At 39.6% G+C, this 27,666-nt stretch overlaps 3 protein-coding genes across 5 annotated transcripts; 1 reads left to right on the top strand and 2 right to left on the bottom strand.

The window, feature by feature from the left end:
- Positions 1-3,272: 3,272 nt before the first annotated feature.
- Positions 3,273-6,343, bottom strand: LOC115202729 (protein SCO1 homolog, mitochondrial). The gene is made up of 7 exons (XM_029766787.1): positions 5,702-6,343; positions 5,440-5,559; positions 5,190-5,280; positions 4,823-5,020; positions 4,533-4,625; positions 4,308-4,423; positions 3,273-4,184 (listed from the first exon to the last, which is right to left on the bottom strand). The coding sequence occupies exons 1-7, from the start codon at positions 5,945-5,947 to the stop codon at positions 4,050-4,052; spliced, it is 999 nt and encodes a 332-aa protein (XP_029622647.1). The 5' UTR covers positions 5,948-6,343; the 3' UTR covers positions 3,273-4,049.
- Positions 6,344-6,612: 269 nt separating this feature from the next.
- Positions 6,613-8,352, bottom strand: tmem220 (transmembrane protein 220). Its single transcript, XM_029766795.1, has 6 exons — positions 8,100-8,352; positions 7,861-7,890; positions 7,686-7,746; positions 7,345-7,468; positions 7,194-7,253; positions 6,613-7,078 (listed from the first exon to the last, which is right to left on the bottom strand). Exons 1-6 carry the CDS (start codon positions 8,208-8,210, stop codon positions 6,949-6,951), a joined length of 516 nt encoding a protein of 171 aa, XP_029622655.1. The 5' UTR covers positions 8,211-8,352; the 3' UTR covers positions 6,613-6,948.
- Positions 8,353-8,813: 461 nt separating this feature from the next.
- On the top strand, positions 8,814-25,793 carry LOC115202704 (dual specificity mitogen-activated protein kinase kinase 4). Of its 3 annotated transcripts, XM_029766771.1 has the most exons (13): positions 8,814-9,365; positions 10,288-10,323; positions 11,794-11,826; positions 13,761-13,863; positions 15,133-15,304; positions 15,703-15,822; positions 15,979-16,098; positions 16,205-16,256; positions 16,425-16,552; positions 24,132-24,209; positions 24,373-24,521; positions 24,844-24,889; positions 25,106-25,793. In XM_029766771.1, exons 1-13 carry the CDS (start codon positions 9,221-9,223, stop codon positions 25,217-25,219), a joined length of 1,296 nt encoding a protein of 431 aa, XP_029622631.1. In that variant the 5' UTR covers positions 8,814-9,220; the 3' UTR covers positions 25,220-25,793. The 3 variants fall into 3 exon arrangements, with proteins under 3 accessions (XP_029622631.1, XP_029622641.1, XP_029622637.1); XM_029766781.1 differs by lacking the exon at positions 11,794-11,826 and having other exon boundaries at positions 13,773-13,863; XM_029766777.1 differs by lacking the exon at positions 11,794-11,826.
- The last annotated feature ends 1,873 nt before the right edge of the window (positions 25,794-27,666 follow it).

Here is a 27,666-nt window from a genome sequence, read left to right as displayed (position 1 = left end):
CGGGGTTTTTGGTGTATGTTCTTGTTTTGGGTTTCTAGGTTTTCTAGGTTTTGTATTTCTTTGTTGGCCTGGTGTGGCTCTCAATCAGGAACAGCTGTACATCGTTGTTCCTGATTGGGAGTCATACTTAGGGAGCTTGTTTTCACCTGTCTCTTTGTGGGTAGTTGTATTTGCACTGCTGTTATTATGGCCTGTAAAACTGTCGTTCTTTGTTTTCATGTTCACGTTAATATTAATAAAATAATGATGAGCACACAATCCGCTGCGCCTTCTCTCTTCAACGACGGCCGTGACAGCGACTGGGATCACGGTCGTTTAGGGCTCACTGGGAGGTTATGGCCCGATACGGGCTGGGGTTGACAGGTGGCAGTTAGCACGTTCCAGACAGAGACATGTCCATTTCCTGTGTATTCCATTGTCATTCAAAGTCCTGAGATGAAGAGATGATATCAAAAACCTCTTCAGTTTTGCTTTCAAGACTATTGACCTAATGCTAAACTGAGGTAATGTTGCTCTATGAGATTGGATTGAGTCACAGTGACCAATACATAAATGCCCAATAAAAATAAAACATACTGACACAGCACATTTGACACAGTAATTCTGAACAAAAATGATCTACTAAACTGAATACCAGAGGCCTTTGTCGGCTCTATAATGAAGCACGCTGAAGCAATACAAGACTTCTGACAATACAAACATCTAAGCTGCTTCCAATTGTGATGATGTTACATGTAGTAAAACGCTTTACAGACGACCTGAATACATCTCATACAAAAGCAGCCCATGTCTCATCATGGCTTCAAAAAAATCCAGGCCTCCGTTTATGCATGGCCAAGAGAGCATCCCAAACAACAGAGTTAACAACGAATCCGAAAAAGCCCTCCAGATCCATACAAAATCCTGAGTGGATTTCTGTTAATGTTCCTCAGTTGCACATGTCAATATAGCACAAGTATGTGTTTCAAGTGTACCGTATGTCACACCCATGTGATGCCTGTGCTGATAGAGGCCTTTGGTAGGGCCATATAAGGTTTTGTTGAATAAGTCATCCATTTCATCAATACAGCTGGCATTTCAAGAATGCAATGACAAACAATACAATGCATTCACAGTGCTGTAGATGTTTTCAATTGGTTTATGTTCCGTTTATTCCTGCGTGTGGCAGTGTGCAAGAACAATTCTAAATTCTATGAAATAAACATTTTACTGATTCAAATTAAAACTTATTTTGAAAACAAAATTGATATACTGTGGTACATTTTGAACACAACATTATCTCTGGTCCAGGGTGTTAGTGCACATTATTAAAGGAACGGTCACTAATGCCCTGGACCAGAGCTAGCACAACATATAGGATCATGCCATCCCATTTAGAGAGACTAGATCAGGGGTGTCAAACTCATTCCATGAAGGGCCATGGCTTTTGGTTTTTCCCTTTCAATTAAGACCTAGACAACCAGGTATGGGGACATCCTTACTAATTAGTGACCTTAATTCATTGATCAAGTACAAGGAAAGAGTGAAAAGCCACAGACACCCGGCCCTCCGTGGAATGAGTTTGGCACCTGTGGACTAGATAGATGCTGCCTCATCATCATCAGGTAGTTTAGTTTAGACTGTTGGTCTGATATCATGCACTCCTTTGGACAAGCTCCTAACCACACGTCAGTTAGAATGTAAACTGACTAGCATAGAAGTGCTGTGGTCATAATCATGACCCTCCACAGCTCCCTCTAAAACTCATGTGATGTCGCATGCAGTTGACAATAGAACGCCAACGCCTGCATTATTTATATCTATTGCTTAACTCAGCTGTGCACAATGCTAAACAATTTATTTAGACTTACTCTCAATGCATGATCCTATTCTACCCTATAAACATGTTACAAAGAACATTTATCTGTAAAACGTCAAATGAATGTGTGAACTGTCTCCAAGGAAAGAGTCAGTAGAGTTGTACGGTGTGTGGGCCATTCATTTTCATAAACTATGACACAAACTGACACTGCTCAAAGCCAACCTAATTGGTGTTGATTTAATATCCCATAAATGTCATTTGAAGGGCTGGCAACAGTTGTGGGTATAATTGGTCATGGGCAGGCAGTAGGCAGGCTACCACTGTCTAGACCAGAGTAGGGCTTATGCTGATCTCCACGTTACAGTAGAGTACGTACATTGACTGTGTCAAGGACACTGCGGGATTGTGGGAATTTGAAGTCACAGTGCGAACGAGAGAAGAAGTAAGGAGACAATCCCCGTCGGCTGGTTCTGTCCGAGGCAGACTGATGCCTGTCCCTGGTGGAATATAGATCTGAGGATGGGTGCATCTGCCTTAGATTAGAGGGTCAACGGACAGGAAACCACAAAATAAAGCTGCTGATAACCACTTCTAGTCTGAAAGGACACACAGTTTTAGGGGGACTGTCTCAGACAAGACATCCACAGGGACAGACACTGATCGTATCATCAAACTGAATTCTCCAGGACAACAGTATACATTGAATAAGGCACAAGGGACTCCTGTCCAATTTTGCAAAGAGACAGGCATGTACTGTAGGTGGGACACAAATCAAGATATGGAATGGTTCAGTGGGTGAATTCATGAGCATACAATATACAATTCTCATAAAGGATGATTTGATACTTTGACAGCAGAAAAGTGATCTCTTGTCATCTAGAAGAGTATTTCTTCCCAGTCATCACCAACCAGCCAGGAATGAGTGGAGTTCTTTGCAACTGCTGTGCTCCCTCTAGTTCAGGTTACCAAGGAGGAACTCAATAGGTTCTTGCCTAAAATATGGTCATCAGCTGCGTATTCAGTTTGCAAGGATATTGAGAAATAATTTGTATGTATTATAAAACACAAATATATTATGAATGTGTGTGTGTGTGTGTGTGTAAATTCATTGAAAATTATATGTTACTATGAGCCAATCATGCATCTATGGCTAGAACCAGAAATAGAGGCTCAGGTGATTACCATTTATTTGCAGAACAATGGGCCCAGTCAAGACACTGTCCTGGCGGTCATATCAATAGCAACATGATTACAAATCAAGCTGTTAAATAAATTAATTATCTAGGACAGTACTCTACTCTTGTCAACTCATACGAAAAACCTTCAATTCCGACCAGCACGTGTTTGCCACTAGGAGCAGGTTAGTCTACAATATGGTTGCACAAAGTGAAGCTCTGATAACCTGCATGGTAGCCTATGACTACATGGGCAGTAAAAAAAAAATTATATACAAAAATCAGACAGACAGACATAATTGTAAGTTCAAGTTTAATAAATTAAACATTACTTTGGAAATTCAGTTGAAATATGACTGATTTATGAATAGTACAAATCGAGTAACCAAAGATTTATTACAGTGCATAAATGTTTCTGGTGTCACTGAGACGAGTCCAGGTATTGGGCCAGACTTAACAGCAAGGCTAAAAAGGAGAATTAGTGTAAAGGAAGTAAAGCCGAACTGTAACTGCACAACGACAACTATTCATGTTTTTTTCCACTAGGAGTGTCCAAGGGTAAACACTGGAAACCTTTAGTTCTTCAGTATTGATTTCCAGGGAATACTTTCCCCCTCCATTTTATGGTAGTTACATTTGTTAAGGTACTTGAAATCAAGTATTTCTGTTTGGCTCTCATATTTTACATTGAAACAATTGTATTTCACACCGATTTAAATAATGGGCAAAGCAGAAAAAATAAACACTTAAGTGTTGTCCACACCCATTTGCAAACAATCACTTTAAATCATCTTAGACTTAAATATGATATTAGAGACCATGTTAGATGGTGAACAGTAACAAGGGAATGGTAAGTTGTAGACATCTGAATTCAATGAAAAGCTGTAATGCAGATAAATATTCCATGTCCTTGACATAACATGGCAGCGTTCAGTCCTGCTGGGCCAGAGGCTGCTGGGCCAGAAGCTGCTGGGCCAGAAGCTGCTGACAGTCTCTGAAGGCTGTGAGAGGCACACAAGAGGTGTTCCCAGACACAGACAGTGCACTTGACCAGTTCTCCTTCATCTCACCTCTTAATTCCCCTTCTTGTATTTCCTCATGTGTGATGCAATGGAAGAGGAGATCTCAGCGCTCCTCTTGTTCTGTCCAAAATACTCCTTGAACTCTCCGTCTGGACCAACCAGGTACATGATGATTGTGTGATCGACCTGCAGCCAAGTATAAAGGAGGTTTCATTTAGATATCAATTCAGCTGGGAAAAGTGGGAATATCTACTTTACTATGAACAAATGAGAGTTCTGAATAAGGACAGGATCAGACGATGAACTCACAATGTAGTCGTTGTCTTCATCCTTTGGTCCCTGGCTGTAGTAGACTCTGTAGGCTCGAGAGACCTGGTCAATTTGGGCCATTGTCCCAGTCAGGCCAATGAGCTTAGGGGAGAACTCTGGGGATAGAGGACAGAGGGGGAATGTTATTGTTCCACCAATGTGAGTCTAAGCCACCCTTTTAGCATAACATGGAAGCTACAGTAGTTAATGGCTTGTTCTCTTTACCTTTCACATATGTCCCCATGGCCTCAGGTGTGTCCCTGTCGGGATCAATGGTGATGAGGATGGGGGTCAGGTTTGGAAGAGACTGTATCCTGTCTGGGAAACATGGAAAGACATGGTTTTGATCACAACAAATCTTCTGTACATCCCAGGGTTGTAGCATTAACATGATGCTTTGTGAAAACATGATATGAGTGAGTGACTGACTGGCTTCTCACTCAACCATCTAATTGCCATGACATACATAAATAATATGATGCATAGTAAGAGACGTTTAAAATAAAAAACTGTACCTATTTCATCCACCACCTCAATCATTTTCTCAATTTCATCAGGACAGATGTCAGGGCAGTGTGTAAACCCAAAGTAGATAAGGACCCATTGGCTGAGGAAATCCTCACTTTTACAGGGTTTATTATTCTGATCCACAAGAGAGAATGGACCCCCAAGTGCTGGTTTCCCCATTGACTTTGTCCTTTCCCTTTCAATCACTGCAGTGCATGTGTAAAAAAAGACAACAATGTAAAACAGATTGTTACCAAGATGTGCAGAAACTGACGATTAACTCCAGTTCAGAACACAAATTAATTTGTGTAAATCCACTGTTAGATGGAGCCTACTGCATGACGGTGAGTATGCCAAGAAGTGAAATGTCCTTACATTCTTCTTTTTCCTTCTTGAAATATTTCATTCCGGCAAGGAGAACACCCCCAAATGCAAATGTTATTGCTAATGATTTCCAAGTCACTGGCTGCAGAGGATAGATGGAGACAGGCAAAGCAACAAGGTTAAAGACAAAGCAAAAGGCATGGTGCTTTATTTTATCCATAGACATTAAAACCAGGTTTTATCAGGTGCCCAGCCACAGTTGTTTACATATCGCTCAGAAATGAGTTGATACGTTACATACCCCTGTCTTTTTGGTTTTATCACCAGAAGGGGGCGGTGGAGGTAAAGACGAGAATGATCTTGAGTCGTAAAAAGACAACCACTGTGATGTCCGGAACGTCCAACGCCCGCATAGATTTACCTGTGCAGTGCATAAGTACACACATTATGTTAACATGATGGATAGGTACAATGATATGTCTTCAAGCTGTTAGTCATTCCGCGCTTCAAACCGTGAACACATTTGATCCTAGTCTGCGTGTTGTAAGCTATGTATGACCTACCAGACCGTGGACTGTCCGTGGTGAGAGATCTGTGTACGGAGAGCTAGTCCTTCTCGATAAAGCGCGTGTAAAGCTGCAGATTGTGCTCACGCTTTGGTGCGAAATCATACGATTTAACAATCGACAACTCAAAGTCTGATACGATATTAGACCCACTGCCATGATGTTGAGCTTGTTTGTCAAGATCTCAATGCGGAAGTGGTGGCAGGATTTTACACAACGTGAATCATGAAAGTAAAAACGCATTCAAATTCCTGATCTTGGATCAGTATACCTTTTACAACGATGCTCATTGACCGAGTGGGTCGCAATATCAACTTTTTAAGCTGACCCTGGACCTGTCGGCGAACAATTATTTCTGACTGTTAGAACCGGAAATTACGCACCTGAGTCCTTTTTTGTACTGTGTTCTCTGGGCGCTACTGACATCTAGCTATTGTAAAACACAGTACAGAAAATTTACTTTTCATTGGCAGTAGCCTACTTCTGCTGCCAACTGTAACAAGTTAGGAGCACAAAACACGTTTGATTGAAATTGATTTAGATATAGCCTACATTACTTTTAAAGCACATATCCTGTAGCTATTTTTATTTATTTCACCTTTATTTAACCAGGTAGGCAAGTTGAGAACAAGTTCTCATTTACAATTGCGACCTGGCCAAGATAAGGCAAAGCAGTTCGACACATACAACAACACAGAGTTACACATGGAGTAAAACAAACATACAGTCAATAATAGAGTAGAAAAATAAGTCTACATACAATGTGAGCAAATGAGGTGAGATAAGGGATTTCAGCTATCGAGGCGCAGTGGTGCTAAATACAAATACCTAATTATTTGGAGCCTGGAGTATGCTACAGTACATGCATTTATTTCAATTTCAGATGCAAAAATAATAATAAAAAGCAATTTATATTTCTTATTAAATTGCTTTATTTTACTGTGATTACACCAGTTATCACCACAAGTGCAATGGGTTGCCTACAACAGCAAAAATGTTCAGAAAGAGAAAAGTATGATTCCAGTAAAAAAAGGAAAATGTATCAATCATATACATTATCATTTATGACATTGTCACTTATTTAGATGTATGGTTTAGCAGGGGTGTTTTTTACATGTGTCTTTTTAAACAATGCATTCATGATTTCCATACTGCCTCTGTAGCTAGGTCATATCCTCTTGTAAATGTTCCATCCCGCAGATATGTTGCTCACTCGTCACTGGACTATCGTAATGAATGGATATCTACAGTGTAGTTTTACAATGCTGGGGCCAGCTGGTCCTCAGCTCCTTGTTAATGTAGTAGTACAGCCAGGCCACAAAGGGGAAGATTGTGATGGCAACAGCAACGGACAATCTGAGAGCCCCAATAGAACTAATAGAAAATAGTTACGACAGTACAGATATCAGTGATGTACTGAGTTTGAGTCTTTTTTAAATAAGGTATTGCATGTTGGGATAAGGTCCAAATCTATGTTGAAAGTCCTTACCTTCCAGAGTGTTGACACAGGAGAAGCCAGACAAGTATCAACATGAGACCAGAGAATTCCCTGGGGATAGAGAGAAACAGGTGTGACAAAAAATAATTATTGAACAGAATGCTCATCTAAACAGAAAAATATTTTGACCGAGAGACTATACCTTCCCTCCTCTTGCTGGAAGATATTTGTGATGCGCTCTTTATACAGAGTCCATCCCATCATGGAAACAACAGCAGTCGAAATAAGCACATGAAGTTTAGCAATTCTCCTCCAAAGTAGTGTCTCTGAAAAACAGCCTCAAGCATTTAAACATTCAGGGTGCAGTGCAGGCTCATGCATAAATATTTCTAGCTTTAACTACACTCATGATATAACTACAAAATACTAAACAGTCAATGGCCTTTTTCACTGGCCAAAAATGTTAAAATGGAAATGTTATTTAATAGGAAAAATAGGCAAAGGTCATTGATGGATCTCTATTTATCCATAATGCCCACATACCTGTTACATGTGGTTTAATGGCAATCAATAAACACAGATTTGCTGGAATAGCATAGGCAACCTGTAAATAGAAAAGGTGTGCATGTGGATTAGTGTAAATAAAAAAAATAAAAAAGTACTTTGATTATAGTAATTAATTAAGAACATTAAACGACAATAGAAAGCGTGATCCTACCATCCATAACACTGCATCCGGATCGTTAATCTATGCCAATAAAAAAGACAAAGGATAACATGGGATTTACACAGTTGGGCCAAATATTCAGAGACAGAAATACATCATGTTCGCTCATTAAATTACTCTGCTAAATCCATGAGTTAAACAGAAGCAGATATGCCTACAGCTAACGCCAAATACAGTAGGCTATAGACAAAGTATCTCAAACAATGTAACCAAATAAGGGAATCACTTGCCTGCACATAACTTGCTAGAGCAAAGAACAATGACATGCATACGTTGCAAACTCTCCAAATGATCAGAGAAAAGTTCGTTTTTGTGCACCTAACTTCACTAGGTTCGTTCATTGTCACGGTCTATAACTACAGAAACAGTTTCTCGTAATCAGCAATTCGACAGCAAATGTTCCTCCTGGACTTTGAACCATAAACTTTGCGTTGAATCCGTATCCGTTAATTTTTTAGAGTGAGGTTTGGGGTATGACGTTTCGACAAGTGAACATTTATAGGCACGATTGCAAAGTCGCCAAGGCTCGTTGTTTTCTATCTTTTTTTCCTGAAAACTGCTTTCTGAATATTTATGAAAAAGGAAAACGATTAAAAGGTACATATGTGTTACTGCTACATTAAATACTGATTTGGCTACTTTAAAATAAAAACAATTTTGGACAGTATTATACACTACTTTAATGTACGTAAACTGACATTTTACTGTTAATTCATAGCCTAATACAATTAGGCTAGAAATCGCCCCTACCCACTGATACACGGTCAGATATTTGTCTTCCCCCTAGTGCTTTAGGTTAACGCTGGCGGTATGGTTATCTGAAACTAGATTTGTGTTCCTCGAACTCGGTCCACAAACACAGCAGCGTCGCGTTGGAAGCTGTGGGTGTTCACGTTTGCAAGTGACATTTGGTCAGCTGACTGAGTCTCAACCAGAGACGGAAGAGGAAGCGAGACACTCCACTCGCTGATTTTGTCTGTTTTTTTTCTGGTTCAATTAAACTAAATAGACCAGACCAAGCTGCTGTTACATTGGTGTCTATGGGAGACACACCCAGTTAAGTAAGCCGGAACTGACCTTTTTTCAATGGTAAAAGGCCTGACTGAATAATCTTTATTTATCCACCATCTTTGGTCTCGACTCTATGTGGAAAGGTGGTTACTGGACTGTCAAACAATGTCCTGATTCCTTACTGTTTATTGGTAGTTACAGTCTTGTACTGTCTTGTTCGGTAGCGCTCTCTACATCCACCACGCACATTTGAGTCGAAGAAGTCTAGCCAGTTTGATTATTCTCCAGTCTTGTTTTGTAAGGGTGAAGTTGCTCACTGCATTGCAGCCTAGTGCTGCTGATGGAATTCAAACACACAATGGCGACTCCCAGCCCCAACAACTCAACAACATCTACCAGCCACAACAGCAATAACGCAGGATCTACAGGCTCACATCACCATCAATCCCAGTCGCAACACATAACAACAATGAGCAGTATGCAAGGTAAGGATTGTAAAATACCAGCTTGTTAACTATATCTTTTTTTTGTGAGTGGCGTTAACGGGAGTAACCTAATGACTATGCTAGCGAACTAGCTACCTATATTGGCAAGCTAGCTATCTACTAACTAACAGATAACTTGCCTCAGTTGTATTCACACACTATTACTAGTTAGTTAACTAGCTTGGTGTCTACAGTTAACGTTAGCTAGCTACTGTCAAAATCAGTTGCCCTCACACCCAAAACATTTCCTTGTAATCAAATAACGAGTTCTGAATATGTGTTTCGTTAGAAATAAGTAACACCAAAAACAACGTTAGCTAACCACATAGCTTACGTTAACTAGTGAATAGTTAAGTTAACTCGTTAGCTATGGTTGGCTAACAAGCGGCATTGCTAGCTAGCCTAAATAACGTTAGCTAGCTAGAATATAAGAAGGCCTGTCATGATTGATCTGGATGTGGTCCTGTGTCGCTTACTGTCTTTCAATGTCAGGTTACCTCCAACTAGCTAACCTCAATATGTTGCAGTTCTAAAAATAACAAGATCATGTTGGGATGTTTTTGGGAGAAATTCATTGTATCTACTAACATGCTACTGTAGCAGTTACCATATAATTCCAGTCATTGCACTAACGCTAGTTAGCATTAGCTCGCGAAACTACCTCAACTACTGGATGCAGAGACAAAAATGTTATCCATCATTTGATCTGACTCTTGTGAAGTAGATAAAGGGCTTTATTACTAAAATCCCGAAGTATCCTAGGCCAGGCAGTTAATGTTAGCTCAGTGAAACTTGTGCATGAGAATCTCTTAGATTTCAAATAACGTTGACTTACATCCACCAGGAGAAATCTGTTAAATTTCCACCCAATGCATAATTAGCTAGCTATGTTTTTACAAACTATATATTTTTTAACTTACAGAATCCAACACGTGCTGGAGATGTCAGAGTGAAACAGGTAGCTAACTTTACTGTCAATATTACACATTTTATAAAGATGATATATATATATATTTTTTTTGTTGTTGATGCTTTAACAATAACTGTCGTAGCTCATTAGTTCCTTTTGGATCTGGTTCTATACTTTTGCATGCCGTTCTGAATCTGATATTTAACAGGTAGTAAATTAAAGAAACATATGTTATGGTCCGCTTCTGTTAGTGTCAAAGTATTGAAACTAAATTTCTGTGATATTTTTCTTCCCTTTCCTTAATGCTACTAACTTCCCATAACCCTTCTGACTTGATGCTGATCGATGGTGAGCTGTCCCAAGAATAGTTTCTTCAATTGTCATTGTCTCTCCCTACCAGGATCATTTTGTGGATGCATTTCATTTTCTATCTCACACCCCTCCATTTTTAAAAATCATTTGTAGGTTGTTATTTTTATAGGTCTACCCCAATTAGCTCCACTGAATCTGCCTGAGCTAATCCTCAATCCATACCAAAGTTATCTTGGTTGTTTCTGGCTATGTGTGTGTGCATATACATTTTTCTGTGTGGTGGAATGCTCAGTGTAAACGTTTACCAGTTCACTGATTTGAGGCCAATTATACAAGTTCAGTAGTTCACTCAGCAGAAAATAATTTGAGTATGTCACGAGGCCATAGCCACACTTGTTTACAGGGACATTTCAAAGTGCAGTGTTACATTTGACAGTAAAAAAAAAAGAATCATAACAGAACACGGTCTTCCAGGTTTGAATAATAAATATGTTTTTAACTCTTCAGTTATTGGTTGGTTTATTTTGGAAAAGTGCATACAACATGAATACAATAGGGTCTGGGAAATGTACCATCCATAGCATAAAGAAGACAAGTGCAAGAGAGGTAAGCCTACGTTTTTAGTAGGCCTTCCTTAGCACCAGTGCCTATTCAGCCAGTTGTCTCTGTGTTCAAATTGTATAATTTGGGGGGCTTACGCAAAGGAGCTTGTACTGCTTCAAGCTAAGTACATTTATGATTATTAACTCTTAACATGCAACATTGATAACAAGGCTGCTGCCATTTCAGCTGGTAACATCTGATAAGTACCCTAATTATTTAGTTAAGTATTGCATATAGGTTAGGCCTAGATAAAAATATTTCAGGATTTCTTCAATTGGGCTAGTTGGTCATGTTTTAGTGTGTGTAGTAGTTGTTGTCCACACTTGGTATTAAACTGTGATTCATAGACCTTTCCAGGAATGAAGCCTCATTTAGCAAAATCAAGTTGATTTGAGATACTTCAAATAGTTGTCAGTCAAGGTGGTGCCGGGTGTTGGGAAACAGTGCTCCATCGTTCCCTGGTCTAAACTGAAGCTGAGAAGAACAGTGTTTGTTGTTCGCCACGTTTCCTAATAGAACTTGATTAGTTTTTTGTTTATTGGTCAAACAGTAGCCTAAATAAAGGTGAAATATGAAAAAGAAATGTTCTCTTCTCACCTCTAGGGTTTCAGATAAACCTGTCTGGAGCTCCCCCAAGTAAGCCAAACCTCTTTTGCTACAGTACCAACCGTTCTCAACCCTTTGCTTCCGCCTGATGGTCTGGTATGGGGGAGCCTGTCCTCTTTTCTCAACTAATCCAAGTGAAGAGTTGTTGGGGTCTAGTAGGCTTGTGCCGGTTTTGATAGTTAAGGCTAATAGTTAAGGCTAAACATTGATTAGCCTAGAGTTAGAGTGCAGCTTATGTTGGTCTGTGATTTAAGACATTAGGTCATAATATTTTACTGATGTAAAGCAAGTGAATGAAAGACTTGTCCAACTGTGAGTCTTATTGATTTAACTTTTCTGTAGTTTCAACAACAACAACAAACAACAGTTGGTGTTAATCATCCTGTATGTTTTTACCTTTACTATTAGTTATCACCAAACAATTTAGTTTCATAATGATCATTTACCAAGACGTTCCAATCCATATTCTGATCATCCATCATCGGCACAAGCCTAGGGCTAAGAGCTTCCATTAGCATTGGTGTATATATAGATTCACACTTTGGCTTTCAACTGGTCTTTACCGCTGTTTGGTTCGGCCTGAACTGATAACCTTCTACACAAAATAGCACTGTGTTGGAAATGTATTTTATCTTGACAGAAGTGTAGTCCTTTTGCTTGTATTTATTAATTAGGTGTGTTTTTAATAAACATTGTAATGGAAGCTCTACCTTTTTAGTTTTAGCACTTTTAGTCAGCTTGCTACTAACAAGCAAAACTAGCTAGTAATGCTTGGGGTTTTGTCGCATTGTTTTTCAAACCAGTTTGCAGCTGTTTTGTTTTTGAACACGTAAGTGATTTTTGGCATGAGCTGTACTTAAACACTTGCCTGTTGAGACATGGAGACACTAGTGTAATTTCCAATGGCGTGTGCCATTTTATTGGAATTTGAGTACATACATTCTTGTGGTGTTTTGGGTGGAGAGAACAGAATGCATCTTTCATTTCAAGGTGAACTCAACAGTTTTACTTGGGAAGCTCCTTCTCCTCTGGCAAGATTTTCTAGTCTGCAGTGTAGGCTATTTTACTCTTATATATGGTTATGAGCCAGAAGTCACATTTTGTAATTTCAAAGATCCAGTTCTGTCAGATCAATGCTTTTGTTGAGTTAGAATCTCATTACACAATGTCATGTTTCACAGTCTCTGGGTAGTAGCCTAAATGAAATAAAATATGTAAAAATCAAGAAAGAAATTGTCAGTTTTTAATTTAAATTCTCACCTATTCCCTCATTATTGTTTAAATTACCAAGCAAAACCTACTAAAACATGGTAGGTGAGTGTTGGATTGTAGCTCAGCCTCCATCCTGAATAGCCATGGTATGGGATGTGATTTAGTACTAGGCTATGGTTTAGAGCAGGTGTCTACTGAGAAGTGTATGCCTCTGCATCAACTTCAGTGAACTGGTCAAAGTATAAACCTACCATCTGCAATGAGTCACTGGTACAACCAGGACATGTCTTGTAAAAATACCTCCAGGGGGTTTCTGTTCCTGGCCACTGAGGCTATAGCATACACATATTTGATTGAGAACCTGTTATTAGACCTATTTGTGATTCATTTTAATTTGGTCAAGACCTGTTTTTTTGACTATCCCATATAGTTCAGTATCAGTCAAAATCAGCATCTATAGAAGAAATCTATGTTCTCAGAGAAATATAAAGAGGGATGCCTTTGGTAAGAAGCAGGTCATTACTCGTAGATCCATCGTCCCTATGTGGATTGCATGACTTCAGTAAATTTACTTGAATACTCTTGTTAAATTTACCTCTCCATTGCTTTACTGGTCTCTCATTCAGTGGTATGGTAACTGTTTGTTTTCATGTTGTTTTTGAGTGTGTAAGTGTTGTTTTCTGGTCCTTGGCTCTACCCCTGCCATAGATGTCTTGTGTGCAATCTGACAAACTCTGCCTCTTCCCTATCAGGTAAACGCAAAGCACTGAAGTTAAATTTTGCCAATCCCCCAATCAAACCAACGACCAGATTCACTCTGAATACAGCAGGACCCCCATTCCAGAACCCCCACATGTAAGTTGACCTCCAAACGTTGCAGTGGATGTGGTTTTCTGAAGATGTACATGGAGGGGAATTTGCATTAGCCACAATGCAAACTCCTGCATAATGAATTGTTATATGACTCTAAACTCTAGTCTACAGTCTGCTGAGACTTTTCATCTCCAAAGCCACACATTGTCAATGTAACATTCCGTACTGTATAGGTACCCAGGCAATCTGTCACAATAAAGACAGGCTAAGTGAGGTTGGAATGATTAGCAGTTGTTGTATTTCTATCTCCACCTGCTCATGGAAAACTGAGAGTAACTGAATGTAGCCTCAAGTACCTGTTTGGGCAACACCATTGTAGTGACTGTGAATACACCCTGTGTCTTGGCTTAGCAGGCTCATGATAACATGAGCCTGCTAAGTTACCCTGGACAAGCAAATGACTGATGCTGGATAATGCAAACTGAACAAACGGATGCCAACTAACCATCCTTTTCCAGGTGCAGTATCATATATATATATACTGAACAAAAATATAAACGCAACATGTAAAGTGTTGGTCTCATGTTTCATGAGCTGAAATAAAAGATTCCAGAAATGTTCCACATGCACACAATTCTTATTTCTCTCAAATTTTGTGCACAAATTTCTTTATATCCCTGTTAGTGAGCACTTTATCCTTTGTCGAGATAATCCATCCACCTGACAGGTGTGGCAAATCAAAAAGCTGATTAAACGTTATGACCATTACACAGGTAAACCTTGTGCTGTGGACAATAAAAGGCCACTCTAAAATGTGCAGTTTTGTCACACAACACAATGCCACAGATGTCTCAAGTTTTGAGGCAGCACGCAATTGGCATGCTGACTGCATGAATGTCCACCAGCACTGTTGCCAGAGAATTTAATGTTAATTTCTCTACCATAAGCCGCCTCCAACGGCATTTAAAAAATATTGGCAGTACGTCCAAACGGCCTCACAACCGCAGACCACGTGTAACCACGCAAGCCCAGGACATCCACATTCGGCTTCTTCACCTGCGGGATCGTCGGAGCCTATGCCCTCCCAGGCCCACCCTTGGCTGCACCCCTGCCCAGTTATAGGAAATCCATAGATTAGGGCCTAATTTATTTAAACTGACTGATTTCCTTATATGAACGGTAACACAGCAAAATCTTTGAAATTGTTTCATGTTGCATTAACAGTTTAGTTCAGTATATGATTGAGGTGAAATTAACTCAACTAACAAAGATTGTGTTTCTGATCTGTCTCCCACCTATTTCTGTGGCCAGAGAGAGGCTGCGTACGCATAGTATCGAGTCGTCAGGGAAGTTGAAGACCGCCGGTGGCGATTGTGACTTCACGGCTGAGGACCTCAAGGACCTGGGGGAGATTGGGCGGGGCGCTTACGGCTCTGTCAACAAGATGGTGCACAAGCCCAGCAACCAGATAATGGCTGTCAAGGTGACTGCCCCTTACTGACCTCTTATTGACTAAACTTCAGGAAGTGTTCAGGGCAAGATTTATGGCACCTCATCAGTCTTAGGCTATATTGTGAAATGAACACTCAGTAATCATCATAATCACCAAAGTGTAACTGACTCCCATTGCAGGATATGGTAACATGTTGCTCATGGTAAGTCGAGGAAGGCTCGTAATAATGGCTGGAACAGAGCGAATGGAATGGCCTCAAACACATGGAAACCATGTGTTTGATGTTGATACCTTTCCACTAATTCCACTCCAGCCATTTACCACGTGCCCGTCCTCACCAATTACGGTGCCACCAACCTCCTGTGACTTCCAACCATGGTCACAATTGAAAGCAACATGCATCTGATTACAATGTGTGTCTCCCACAGAGGATTAGGTCAACGGTTGATGAGAAGGAACAGAAGCAGCTGCTAATGGACCTGGATGTGGTCATGAGGAGTAGTGACTGTCTCTACATAGTTCAGTTTTACGGGGCTCTTTTCAGAGAGGTGACCATGCAAGTTTTTCACTTCTTTGTTTTGTTGATTGATTTCTCTATATAGGAAATGCATTGGATGTCAATCAATTGTTCTGTGTAGTTAGCAATAAGCAGCGTATTGTCTTCACGCGGTAATGTTATGCCTTATGATTCTTTTCTTTGTCAGGGAGACTGTTGGATATGTATGGAACTTATGTCTACCTCCTTCGACAAATTCTACAAATATGTATATTGTGCTTTAGATGATGTGATTCCAGAGGAAATATTAGGCAAAATAACATTAGCTGTAAGTTTTCATGCATTTTCTCCTTACATAATTTACACTGACTCATTTAACAGGAAGCGTACATATTTCTCTATATTAATTTATTTGCTATGTGTTTTCATTACAGACTGTGAAAGCACTTAACCACTTAAAAGAATACTTGAAAATAATTCACAGAGGTAAGACGACTCCAGAATGGAGACCTTGTTCTTTATTTCTGACCTTTACTCTATTTCCGTTATTACCTCACAATGCTCTATTTACTGTACCACAACAGAAGTGGCACTTCCTTTACCCAGAACTCTTAGCCTAGCTTTGTCATCTCTTCTATATGTTTCTCCTCTCAGACATCAAGCCATCCAACATCCTCCTGGACAGGAATGGCAACATTAAGCTTTGTGATTTTGGCATCAGTGGGCAGCTGGTGGACTCCATTGCCAAAACCAGAGATGCAGGGTGCAGACCGTACATGGCAGTAAGTGATATATGGGGATTTCGGTGCAATGTTTCATTAATGGCTGAAAGACAAGACAAGTGCAAGATGTACAACTAAGGCTCTTTCTAAGAATACATTTCACTTTCACACGATCCAGTACATAATAAGCATTCAAATGTTTTGGTACTTAGTGACTTGGTGGTGATCGTCAGTTGTAAGGAGACTGTAGTGTTGTTATTGAGGGGAGGTAGGTAGTTAAGAGTGTTGGGCCAGTAACCGAAAGGTCGCTGGTTCAAATCTCTGAGCCGGCAAGGTGGAAACATCTGCCGTTCTGCCCTTGAGCAAGGCAGTTAACCCCTAACAACAACTGCTACCCGGGCCCTGATGAAGTGGATGCCAATTTAAGGCAGCCCCCTACACCTCTCTGATTCCCCTTTCCCTATTGTTGATGGCAGCGATGGTAATTATATTATGGTCGCTACTGATATCTGTTCTTGCTGATGCTTGTTGTCTTGTTCCTATTTTGGACTAGCTGCAGAGTAATCTCATGCCGTCTGTGTGTATGTGACATGGTTGAAGTCGTCCAAACTGCTGGCAGTGCAGTGGAATGAGCTCATCGTGTCGTCATCACAGGGTTTATTTTCTGGCGGGGGTATTGCTGATGGGAGAAGGGAGCCCCGGCCCCTCCAGTTTCCATTCTAAATTTGGCATCTCCCTATCAGGATGTAGGGCACACCTCTGCCATATCTCTGCCACTCGTCTACCAGAAGGCCAAGGAAGGGCTGGGTTACTTCATTCATGTCTGTCAGAATAAAGCTGTTTGGGTGGGTGCTCCCACAGCTGTGAGCTCACAGTGCAGGAATCCAACCCACATGGCTCCAGTTTCCTTTTTCAAATATAAAAATCGCAGACCTGCCAGGTGCTTCTTGGCCACCCCATTGCTAATTGCTTTAGCACCATTTGTCTCTGTTTGGTCTAGATATTAGAGAGGGATTGATTTCACTTCAATGGAATATTATGTACTACACTACAATTAAGTAGGTTAGATTTGGTTCATGGTATTTGGTTCAGGTGACAGTCTAGCTCTGTTCCTCTCTTGTTGTTATGATTTAGTTCATTTAGCTGGCAAGTGGCCACATGTCTGGAATGTTTGTTGGAATATGCTCACTAATACTTTTGCACACTATAGTGTCAGGTTAATGTTGCTACTACCATTATGTACCAAAGCAGTCTTAAATCAACATTTCAGTAATTTTAATTAGGAAATACAAAAAGTATTTGAAAGCAATTACACATCTAAATTAAATCTGCACCGATGTCGTTTTGAGTTGATAATATACACTGAGTGTACAAAACATTAGGAGCACCTTCTTAATATTGAGTTGCATCCCCTTTTGCCCTCATAACAGCCTCGTTTCGTCAGGGCATGGACTCTACAAGGTACCGAAAGTGTTCCACCGGTATGGTGGGCGGGCCCATGTTGACTCCAATGCTTCCCACAGTTTTCAAGCTGCATGACCTTTGGGTGGTGGACCATTATTGATACACACAGGAAACTGTTGAGCGTGGAAAAACCCAGCAGCGTTGCAATTCTTGACAAACCGGTGCGCCTGCCAACTACTACTATACCCTGTTCAAAGGCACTTAAATATTTTGTCTTCCCCATTCACCCTCTGAATGGCACACATACACAATCCATGTCTCACTTTTCTCAAGGCTAAAACATCCTTTAACCTGTCTCCTCCCCTTCATCTACACTGATTGAAGTGGATTTAACAAGTGACATCAATAAGGGATCATAGCTTTCACCTGTTCAGTCTGTCATGGAAAGAGCAGGTGTTCTTAATGTTTTATACACAGTGTAGTAGGTCTGAGTAGTTGTGTTTTGAGTTCATAACAAGTCTGAGTAGCTGTGAGCTGTGTCCTAGGTGGGAGCTGGGCAGCCAGATCTTTTTCAGTCTTGGCAGAGGTGAGCTGGTGCTGTAGCCACTATGCCATAAAACGCATCAGTGCTGCGGTCAGAGAATTCTGTCCCACTGCTGTGAATGGGTGACATCATCATCTATTTCTGGAGCATGAATGAATGAATGAATGAATGAGCCAGAGGAGAGGAGGTGCTCCCTCCACTCAGCAGCATGGCTGATAGAAGTCTGTTTCTGATGACCTTGGCACTGTTTAGAACCACTGCATTTTTTTTATGTGTGTGGGGATGAGGTCATACGTGAAGTAACTGGCTGAGGTGGTTATTATGAAAGGCATGTAGGACCAGGCAATGGACAGGGTTTTCCATAGGGCTGTCCCAGACTAAAAATGAATCTTGGTCGACCAAGAGTAGTCTTCTTTTGACCATTCTATTGGTCTAAAATTTTTACATTTTATATTTTTTTCATATACACACCCTATGTGTTTTAAAATCAACTATGTGTATTGAGCTTGTCTGGTACTTTAAGCACAGTTTGATTTAAATAATTAACACACACAGACATGACTCGAGGGAGCCAGTGATCAAGATCGTCTACATTAATCCAGCTGGCTTTCCTGGATCCTGCGTTATGCTCCTGAAGTTTCCGGTAATAGGCTACACCAGGGGTCGACAACCTTTTCCATTTGGAGTGTCAATTTATTTGACAATTTCTACCGATCTGCGTGCCAGTTAGGATTTTCATATGCTCATTTTCATGGAACAGTTTCATTTAATTTATAATGGTTTTTGTATCTCACTCTCTTTGTCATGTGGTTAATCAAAATTCCATCTAAATGAAAACAATACTACAAATATAAAATAACTTCTATTGCCAACGATGTAAGAATAGCCTACATAAAGCCAACAAATAAAAACATTGCAGCCTGCAGGTAAACAATATCCTGATTTCAAAATAAATATCCTATAAATCACATTGGTTACGCATGGGCTGTCTGCAACAAACTTGAAACGTTTCAACAGTCAGACCCGAAGCTCATCAAATATTATGGGCCCTCAGAGTTTTCCACGACAGGGACATACACAGCTGTAGGCTAATTGTGCAAGGGAAAATAAGTAATCCGGTATTTTATGACGTTTCCACTGGATCAGAGCATTACATTGTTTCCTTTCATGCCAAGTGGTTATCGGAAGTGAGAGCGCTGGATTTATGTTCTAATACGTTGAGTACCTATTGTCATTTTCAATGGATTCTAAAAACACACTAATGAGCTCCACAGCTCATTAGTGATGGTGGGTTAAGACAATCAGAAATACTACCAGACATCTCAAATGGGCACATTTATAGGCCTACATTTGCCCGCAGTCCAGGTAACCTAGGCCTACTTCTATATGCGTAATAGGGAAGGCTCCAAACAAAAAAACGATGAATAAATTGACAACTCTTAAATGACATGAATAAACCAAAATTTGTTTCTCACATGTGTAGCATAGGTGGTAAGGTCTGCAAATGTGTCCACTCTGACAAATGGAACGGTAAACGACTAATGATATATTGAATGCATTAACAGAAATTACCGTAACCAAACAAACATTGTAGATTAGACATTATGGGAATGAATGGTAAATGTAGGCTACTACTGGTGATTATATATCATGGGGAATTGATATACACTAATAATTAGGGCAAACAGTAAACACAATGAAATTATGAAACAATGAACGCGCAAGAGCGCATTCTCGAGAGACGTGCCTTGTGCATCTTAGGAAAGATTATGGATATACTGATAAGGTACAAAAGAAAAAGCTTTTCCGCCGAGTTGGGCATCTCTTCCTCTCTGATCTTAGCCACACGCCCCTTTTTCTAGGAACGTGGCATCCCAGAGTCCTCCTCAATGGATTAGTCCACTCAGAGTCGCGCAAATCAGACAGGTGTGCCATAAAATAAATATTTATAACTGCTCGACTAAAAACATGTCAGTTGACAAACAGCCTATCGACTAAACAATCGACCAGTTGACTAAATGGGGTCAGCCCTTGGGTGTATGTTGTATTCTGTTGAATAGACAGAATTGAGTGCCTATGATAATTAATGCAATCAATAATACAGTCCTCACCATATGTATTTGGACAGTGAATCTATTCAAGACAAAGGAGATGATTGTGGACTACAGGGAAAAGAGGACCGAGCAGTCCCCCATTCACTTTGACGGGGCTGCAGTGGAGCAGGTTGAGAGCTTTAAGTTCCTTGGTGTCCACATCACCAACAAACTAACATGGTCCAAGCACACCAAGACAGTCGTGAAGAGGGCACGACCAAACCTATTCCCCCGCAGGAGACTGAAAAGATTTGTCATGGGACCTCAGATCCTCAAAAGGTTCTACAGCTGCACCATTGAGAGCATCCTGACTGGTTGCATCACTGCCTGGTATGGCAACTGCTCAGCCTCCGACCGCAAGGCACTACAGAGGGTAGTGCGAACGGCCCAGTACATCACTGGAGCCAAGCTTCCTGCCATCCAGGACCTCTATACCAGGCAGTGTCAGAGGAAGGCCCTAAAAATTGTCAAAGACTCCAGCCACTCTAGTCATAGACTGTTCTCTCTGCTACCACATGGCAAGCGGTACCGGAGCGCCAAGTCTAGGTCCAAGAGGCTTCTAAACAGCTTCTACCCCCAAGCCATAAGACTCCTGAACACCTAATCAAATGGCTACCCAGACTATTTGCATTGCCCCTCTCCCCCACTTTTACACCGCTGCTACTCTCTGTTGTTATCATCTATGCATAGTCACTTTAATAACTCTACCCACATGTACATATTACCTCAACTAACCGGTACCACCCTGTATATAGTCTCACTATTGTTATTTTAATGCTGCTCTTTATCTGTACGGTTTGAAAAAGCACGTGATCAAACAAAGCGTCGGATGTAACTGATGACATACTTCTGATAAAAGATACATGCATCGGCACACTGCTTCAAAGTTATCGCTAAGCAGCTTTCGAAGCATGCCTCGGAGCTCCGGTATGAAATCCTAAATATCACTATCAAATCATATTTTGTTAGTCACATGAGCCGAATACAACAGGTGTAGACCTTACAGTGCATTGTTGGTTAGGGGCTTGTAAGTAAGCATTTCACTGTAAGGTCTACACCTGTTGTATTCGGCTCATGTGACTAACAAAATATGATTTGATAGTGATATTTAGGATTTCATACCGGAGCTCCGAGGCATGCTTCGAAAGCTGCTTAGCGATAACTTTGAAGCAGTGTGCCGATACATGTATCTTTTATCAGAAGTATGTCATCAGTTACATCCGACGCTTTGTTTGATCACGTGCTTTTTCAAACCGTGTGTCTCCCCATCTTAGCTACTACTGCATCAATATGTTTTGACCATGACAGTTTACAATCTAGTGTTACTCCAAGCAGTTTAGTCATCTCAACTTGCTCAATTTCCACATTTATTTATTACAATATTTAGTTGACGTTTAGGATTTAGTGAGTTTTGTTCAAAATACAATGCTTTTAGTTTTAGAAATATTTAGGGATAACTTATTCCTTGCCACCCACTCTGAAACTAACTGCAGCTCTTTGTTGAGTGTTGCAGTCATTTCAGTCGCTGTAGTAGCTGACGTGTATAGTGTTGAGTCATCCGCATACATAGACACTCTGGTTTTACTCAAAGTCAGTGGCATGTCATTAGTAAAAAAAATTAAAAAGCAAGGGGCCTAAACAGCTACCTGGGGGAATTCCTGATTCTAACTGGATTATATTTGAGAGGCTTCCATTAAAGAACACCCTCTGGGTTCTGTTAGACAAGTAACTCTTTATCCACATTATAGCAGTGGGTGTAAAGCCATAACACATACGTTTATCAAGCAGCAGACTATGATCGATAATGTCAAAAGCTGCACTGAGTCTAACAAGACAGCCCCCACAATCATTTTATCATCAATTTCTCTCATCCAATCATCAGTCATTTGTGTAAGTACTGTGCTTTTTGAGTGTCCTTCCCTATAAGCACGCTGAAATTCTGTTGTCAATTCTTGTCTTTCATAATTTGGTCTGATATACTTGGATGTGGAGTTTCAGTGTTTGTTGCTGGCGTGTCATCCCTAAGTTTGCTTATCTTGCCAATGGAAAAAGTCATTAAAGTAGTTTGCAATATCAGTGGGCTTTGTGATGAATGAGCTCCATTCAATGAATGGAGCAGAGTTGACTTTTTTTCCCAATGTCATTTATGGTGCCCCAAAGCTTTTTAATATCATTCTTTATATAATTTATATTTATTTCATAGTGTAGTTTATTTTTATCTAGTTTAGTCACATGATTTCTTAATTTGCAGTACGTTTGCCAGTCAGTTGGGCTGCCAGACTTAATTGCCATATCTTTTGCCTCATCCCTCTCAACCATACAATTTTTCAATTTCTCATCATTCCAAGGGGATTTAACAGTTTAGTCACTTTCTTAGTGGGTGCGTGCTTATTAGTAACTGGAATAAGTTGTTTCATAAATGTGTCAAGTGCAGCGTCTGGTTGCTCCTCATTACACACCACAGACCAGCAAATATTCTTTACATCAACATATATGAATCACTACAAAACTTCTTGTGTGACCTCTTATACACTGTATTAGGCCCAGTCTTTGGGACTTTGGTTTTCCTAGATATGGCTATAATATTGTGATCACTACATCCTATGGATTTGGATACTGCTTTAAAGCAAATATCTGCAGCATTAGTGACGTGAGGGTATGACTTCGAATACCATTGAAGAGACCCTATTTAGAAAATTATTTTGTGAAACCACACTTTCTGCACTGTTCAAATGTTGTTTTATTTAGTATAGTAAATGTATCTGTCTTAAGCATCCTAAATAATGCCATAGATAATGTTTTTGAGAAATAGCTAACTTGAAGGGCAAAAAAAGGAAGCTTGACATCAGATGTGAACCTGGTATTCCAACTGATCATAGGCTACTAAATCCAACGATTTACCATTGCGCCACTGAATTTTTATGAAAACAGTGTAGAAAAAAAATATTCTCTGATAATCACACGCAGATGCCACTAATGTGCATTGTGAAGAGATAATGACGCTCTGTGTAATTAACCGTTTTTCGGTGAAAGCACCGAAGCCTTTCTCATCACTACTATTCACCATTCGCTTACAATTGAACAAGACCTGGCCTAAAAGTTAAAAACGCACCCAAAACAAACTGCAAATGCATCCAAAACGCAAAAGCGTTTATAGATTTACAAGCTTGATACATTTGTGTGAGAAATTATATGGAACCAAACCTTCAGATGACTGTGAATTTGTCCAAATACTTGATTTCTTAAAATGGAGGAACTAGATACATAAAGTGCTTTTATTTCAAAAGGATTAAACAGATACCCTCAAATATATGGTGTTATTTTTTACTGTTGCTTCATTGTCATCATTTGATTGATTATCCAAAATACTGGAGTATAGAGCCAAAATAAGATGAGCTTCACTGTCCAATTGCATATGGTGAGGACTGTATACACACTTGTCTCACAAGTCTCTGTTTAGATTTTTTTTCTCCCCAAGTTGTCTATTTTGAACATTTTATTTTAATGTTTGTTCTTCATTTTTAGTTTTTCTCTTTAAAGGCCCATCTATGATATCACTATGATGAATTGTAACATGTTTTCCATGTCTCTTCCACAGCCTGAGAGAATAGATCCAAGTGCCTCCAGACAAGGCTATGACGTCCGGTCAGACGTATGGAGTTTGGGGATAACACTGGTGGGTCCTCAACCCTCTTGTCCACATTGTCTTTAACATTCAAAGAGCTATTTGAAGATGCACTTAATGTTAAATCCACAAGACAAGATAGTATATTATTCTTTGTATTTTTGTAATATTGTAACTGTAGACTCACCATGTTGTCTTTTGTTTTTTTTTACAGTACGAACTGGCGACTGGGCGGTTTCCCTACCCAAAGTGGAACAGTGTGTTTGACCAGTTGACACAGGTGGTGAAGGGAGAACCTCCACAGCTTACCAACTCAGAAGACAGGCAGTTCTCCCCCAAATTCATCAACTTTGTCAATCTGTGGTAAAGGACAAAGATACAACTTCTGCTGGCACTGCTTCAGCGTTATTTTCATGATAATATAGTATAAATTGAAGTACATTGAATCACTCCATTGCAATATTGTCAATGTAAACTACTGCATACTTTTGCAGTATTCACCCACAAATAATAAAAGATATGTAATTCATAAGGTAATCTTCTGCATTTTTTGCATTAGATATCCTCTGGATTTGATTTCCCCCTGGTGGACAAAACATGTAATGTCTGTTTTAAGTCTCGAAGAGAACCATGTGGTTTATTGCAGAGCAGAATTTTAATTATTTATTCCCTTTGCCCCCTTTAGCCTTACAAAGGATGAGTCAAAAAGGCCAAAGTACAAAGAGCTTCTGGTAAGTATGTACGTCCCGTGTGGCTCAGTTGGTCGAGCATGGCACTTACAGTTCAAGGTTTCATTCCCACAGTACGGGGGGGGGGTGGTGTATGAAAAATGTATGCATACGAGCATCTGCTAAATGACTAAATATGAATTCATGTAATTGTATTACATGCAGAGATACTTACTGCCCGTGCATGATATAACATGTTTCTGTGTCTCTTCAATACAGAAACATGCTTTCATTCTGATGTATGAGGAGCGCTCAGTGGATGTTGCCAGTTACGTCTGCAGAATCCTGGATCAGATGCCTACTTCTCCCAGCTCCCCCATGTACGTCGACTGACTGTAGAACAAGTAGAAACGGAAGCCTGGAACAACAAAACAATGACCTAAAGAGTTGCTTCATCCCATACTGCAGTGTTAAACTAAGACAGGAAATGTACAAACTAAAACACCACGTGTACTAAGACTGATGATCAGTCATGTCTGTATGATATCAACATTCTCACACTTTTCTCTATCCTACACACACTCTTACATGTAAGTACAACTAACTGAATGAATATACCATGGTCTTGGTTCATCTTGATGTGAGACCTCATCTCTAATGTGGATACAGTACAGTGATTTTAAATCTGGAAATGTATTTATAGTGTTTAATCACTTGTGGAATATATGATTTGGAGATACTGGAATCATGCTCTTTGAATCTTCCCACCTCTTCCATGTATGTGACTAAGAATTGTGGTTGGTATCTTAAATGAAACCTTGCTTCTTATGGTGTAAAGCAATTTAAAACGTAACAGCATAGATGGACAGGATCATATGGCCTCCATCCAATGTTGTGAGGATGCTGCCGTCACTGTGCAATGGACTTTGTGCTGATATATAAATAGAGAAATAATTGTGCTTTGAGAGACATTTAGTTACTCTGCATCTATTTGAGCTCAGGTTAATCCATTGGTGTAAGAAGGCAAGCAACCACACAAACACACTCACTGGCTCTCTCAGCCACGGCATATGCAACACTCTCTTTAAAAGCTAAGCTGTATGTATGTATGTATGTATGTATGTATGTATGTATGTATGTATGTATGTATGTATGTATGTATGTATGTATGTATGTATGTATGTATGTATGTATGTATGTATGTATGTATGTATGTATGTATGTATGTATGTATGTATGTATGTATGTATGTATGTATGTATGGATGGTGCTGTTGATCTGTAATTACTCATAATGCCATCTTGTATCCCTGTATATAGCCACACATTTATCTGTAATGAAATTGCCTGCTGTTCTGGATGTTACAACCGTTCTAATGCACCCGACCGGCCCCTAATGATTTCAGCTGATATGCCAGTATTTGTTTCTTAAATGCATGGCACCTGAACTGTGTTCAGACTGATTGATTGACTCCTATAATATTCACAATGTACACAGAATCTAGAGGTTTAGTACACACAGTGTAGTTCACATCTTTTTAGATTACCAGATATAATTGAAACTTGACTGCTGGTAAAATACTGGTACAGTAGTAAACTATTCAATTGGCTGGATATCATTGCATACAACACACATTTAAATGTTTGCAGTTTTACTGTAGAACATTCAAATTAGAATATCTTGCTGGGCAGAATGTGTAAAATATTTCATGACCTGAGAATATTAATATGAGCTTATGAAATATAAGGATGATGTATCAATTTATTTTAGCTTTCATCTGACTGTGAAAATATGAGTGTACATTTTGAGCTTGGTGTCAGAAAAGTGTAAGAACTATCCAACAAATAAAACCTGTACAGGGATTTGCCTTACTGGTGTTCATACAGAGTAACTCTGGCAAGTGGAAATGGAGCATTTGAAACACATGATGTAAGACCTTATTTACTCGTTTTCTCTTTCGCTTTTGTAATTAATTATTTAGTCCATTCCTTTTGGTCAGGATAATTGCTGCACAATAAAGGAAAGCAAAAGCTTGTAAGACTGAAAGCACAATATGAAGAAAAATGTAATATAAAAAAGATTGATATTCAAAGAAATAGCAATGACAATATCTCATTAGTTAATAACTTATTTCAGGGGTCAAGGGGTACAAGCTAGCAGGATAAATGGTAAAATAAGACAAATAGCCCACAATGGTGTCCCTCTCTTTTAGCAAGTCAGTGTGAAGAGTCTGTAGCCCTATAAATACAATGCCAAATTCATGATATTAATAAACATTTACATTTGGATATTGTATTTTAAATTCTAAATATATATATATATATATATAAATATGACTATCCAAATATAAATGTTTATTTTTAACATCATGAATTTGCCATTCAATTTATCAGTCTACCTGACCTGCTACATATGAGGCTATTGATAAGCTCTGTTATATTACTGAAAGGAACGTTGTCCGATATTATTAGCTTTTATCAAAAATACTCCAGTTTATATATTGGTTGTTTTATTGCTATATTGCAAATCAATGCAAAAGAACAGGGAGACCTCCCACATTTATTAATACTCAGCTGGCCCCTCCCTGGATTTTGTGTTAAATGCTTTACAGCAAAGCTTTCTTAGTGTCCAACAAACGTTCTCTACCCTTAACCTTGTTCTGAACACCTCCAAAACAAAGGTCATGGGGTTTGGTAAGAAGAATACCCCTCTCCCCACAGGTGTGATTACTACCTCAAGAGTTTAGAGCTTGAGGTAGTCACCTCATACAAGTACTTGGGAGTATGACTGTATGGTACACTGTCCTTCTCTCAGCACATATCAAATCTGCATGTTAAAGT

This window comes from Salmo trutta, chromosome 1 (genome assembly GCF_901001165.1).
Source record: "Salmo trutta chromosome 1, fSalTru1.1, whole genome shotgun sequence".
NCBI classification, from domain to species: Eukaryota; Metazoa; Chordata; class Actinopteri; order Salmoniformes; family Salmonidae; genus Salmo; species Salmo trutta.
The sequence above is the reverse complement of the archived record's forward strand: the minus strand, read 5'-3'. Positions and strand labels throughout refer to the sequence as shown.

What these genes read in the sequence shown, in the direction of transcription:
- LOC115202729 (XM_029766787.1), bottom strand. Translation starts at nt 5,947, where the DNA reads ATGCGTTTTTACTTTCATGATTCACGTTGTGTAAAATCCTGCCACCAC. An exon ending in CAAGAAGGAAAAAGAAGAAT is followed by an intron (nt 5,021 to 5,189) that starts GTAAGGACATTT and finishes CATGCACTGCAG; the next exon opens with TGATTGAAAGGGAAAGGACA. An exon ending in TGAGGTGGTGGATGAAATAG is followed by an intron (nt 4,626 to 4,822) that starts GTACAGTTTTTT and finishes CATGTTTCCCAG; the next exon opens with ACAGGATACAGTCTCTTCCA.
- tmem220 (XM_029766795.1), bottom strand. Translation starts at nt 8,210, where the DNA reads ATGAACGAACCTAGTGAAGTTAGGTGCACAAAAACGAACTTTTCTCTG. An exon ending in CGGATGCAGTGTTATGGATG is followed by an intron (nt 7,747 to 7,860) that starts GTAGGATCACGC and finishes TTCTATTTACAG; the next exon opens with GTTGCCTATGCTATTCCAGC. An exon ending in TTCCAGCAAGAGGAGGGAAG is followed by an intron (nt 7,254 to 7,344) that starts GTATAGTCTCTC and finishes CTCTATCCCCAG; the next exon opens with GGAATTCTCTGGTCTCATGT.
- LOC115202704 (XM_029766771.1), top strand. Translation starts at nt 9,221, where the DNA reads ATGGAATTCAAACACACAATGGCGACTCCCAGCCCCAACAACTCAACA. An exon ending in GAGATGTCAGAGTGAAACAG is followed by an intron (nt 10,324 to 11,793) that starts GTAGCTAACTTT and finishes TCTCACCTCTAG; the next exon opens with GGTTTCAGATAAACCTGTCT. An exon ending in ACGGGGCTCTTTTCAGAGAG is followed by an intron (nt 15,823 to 15,978) that starts GTGACCATGCAA and finishes TTTCTTTGTCAG; the next exon opens with GGAGACTGTTGGATATGTAT.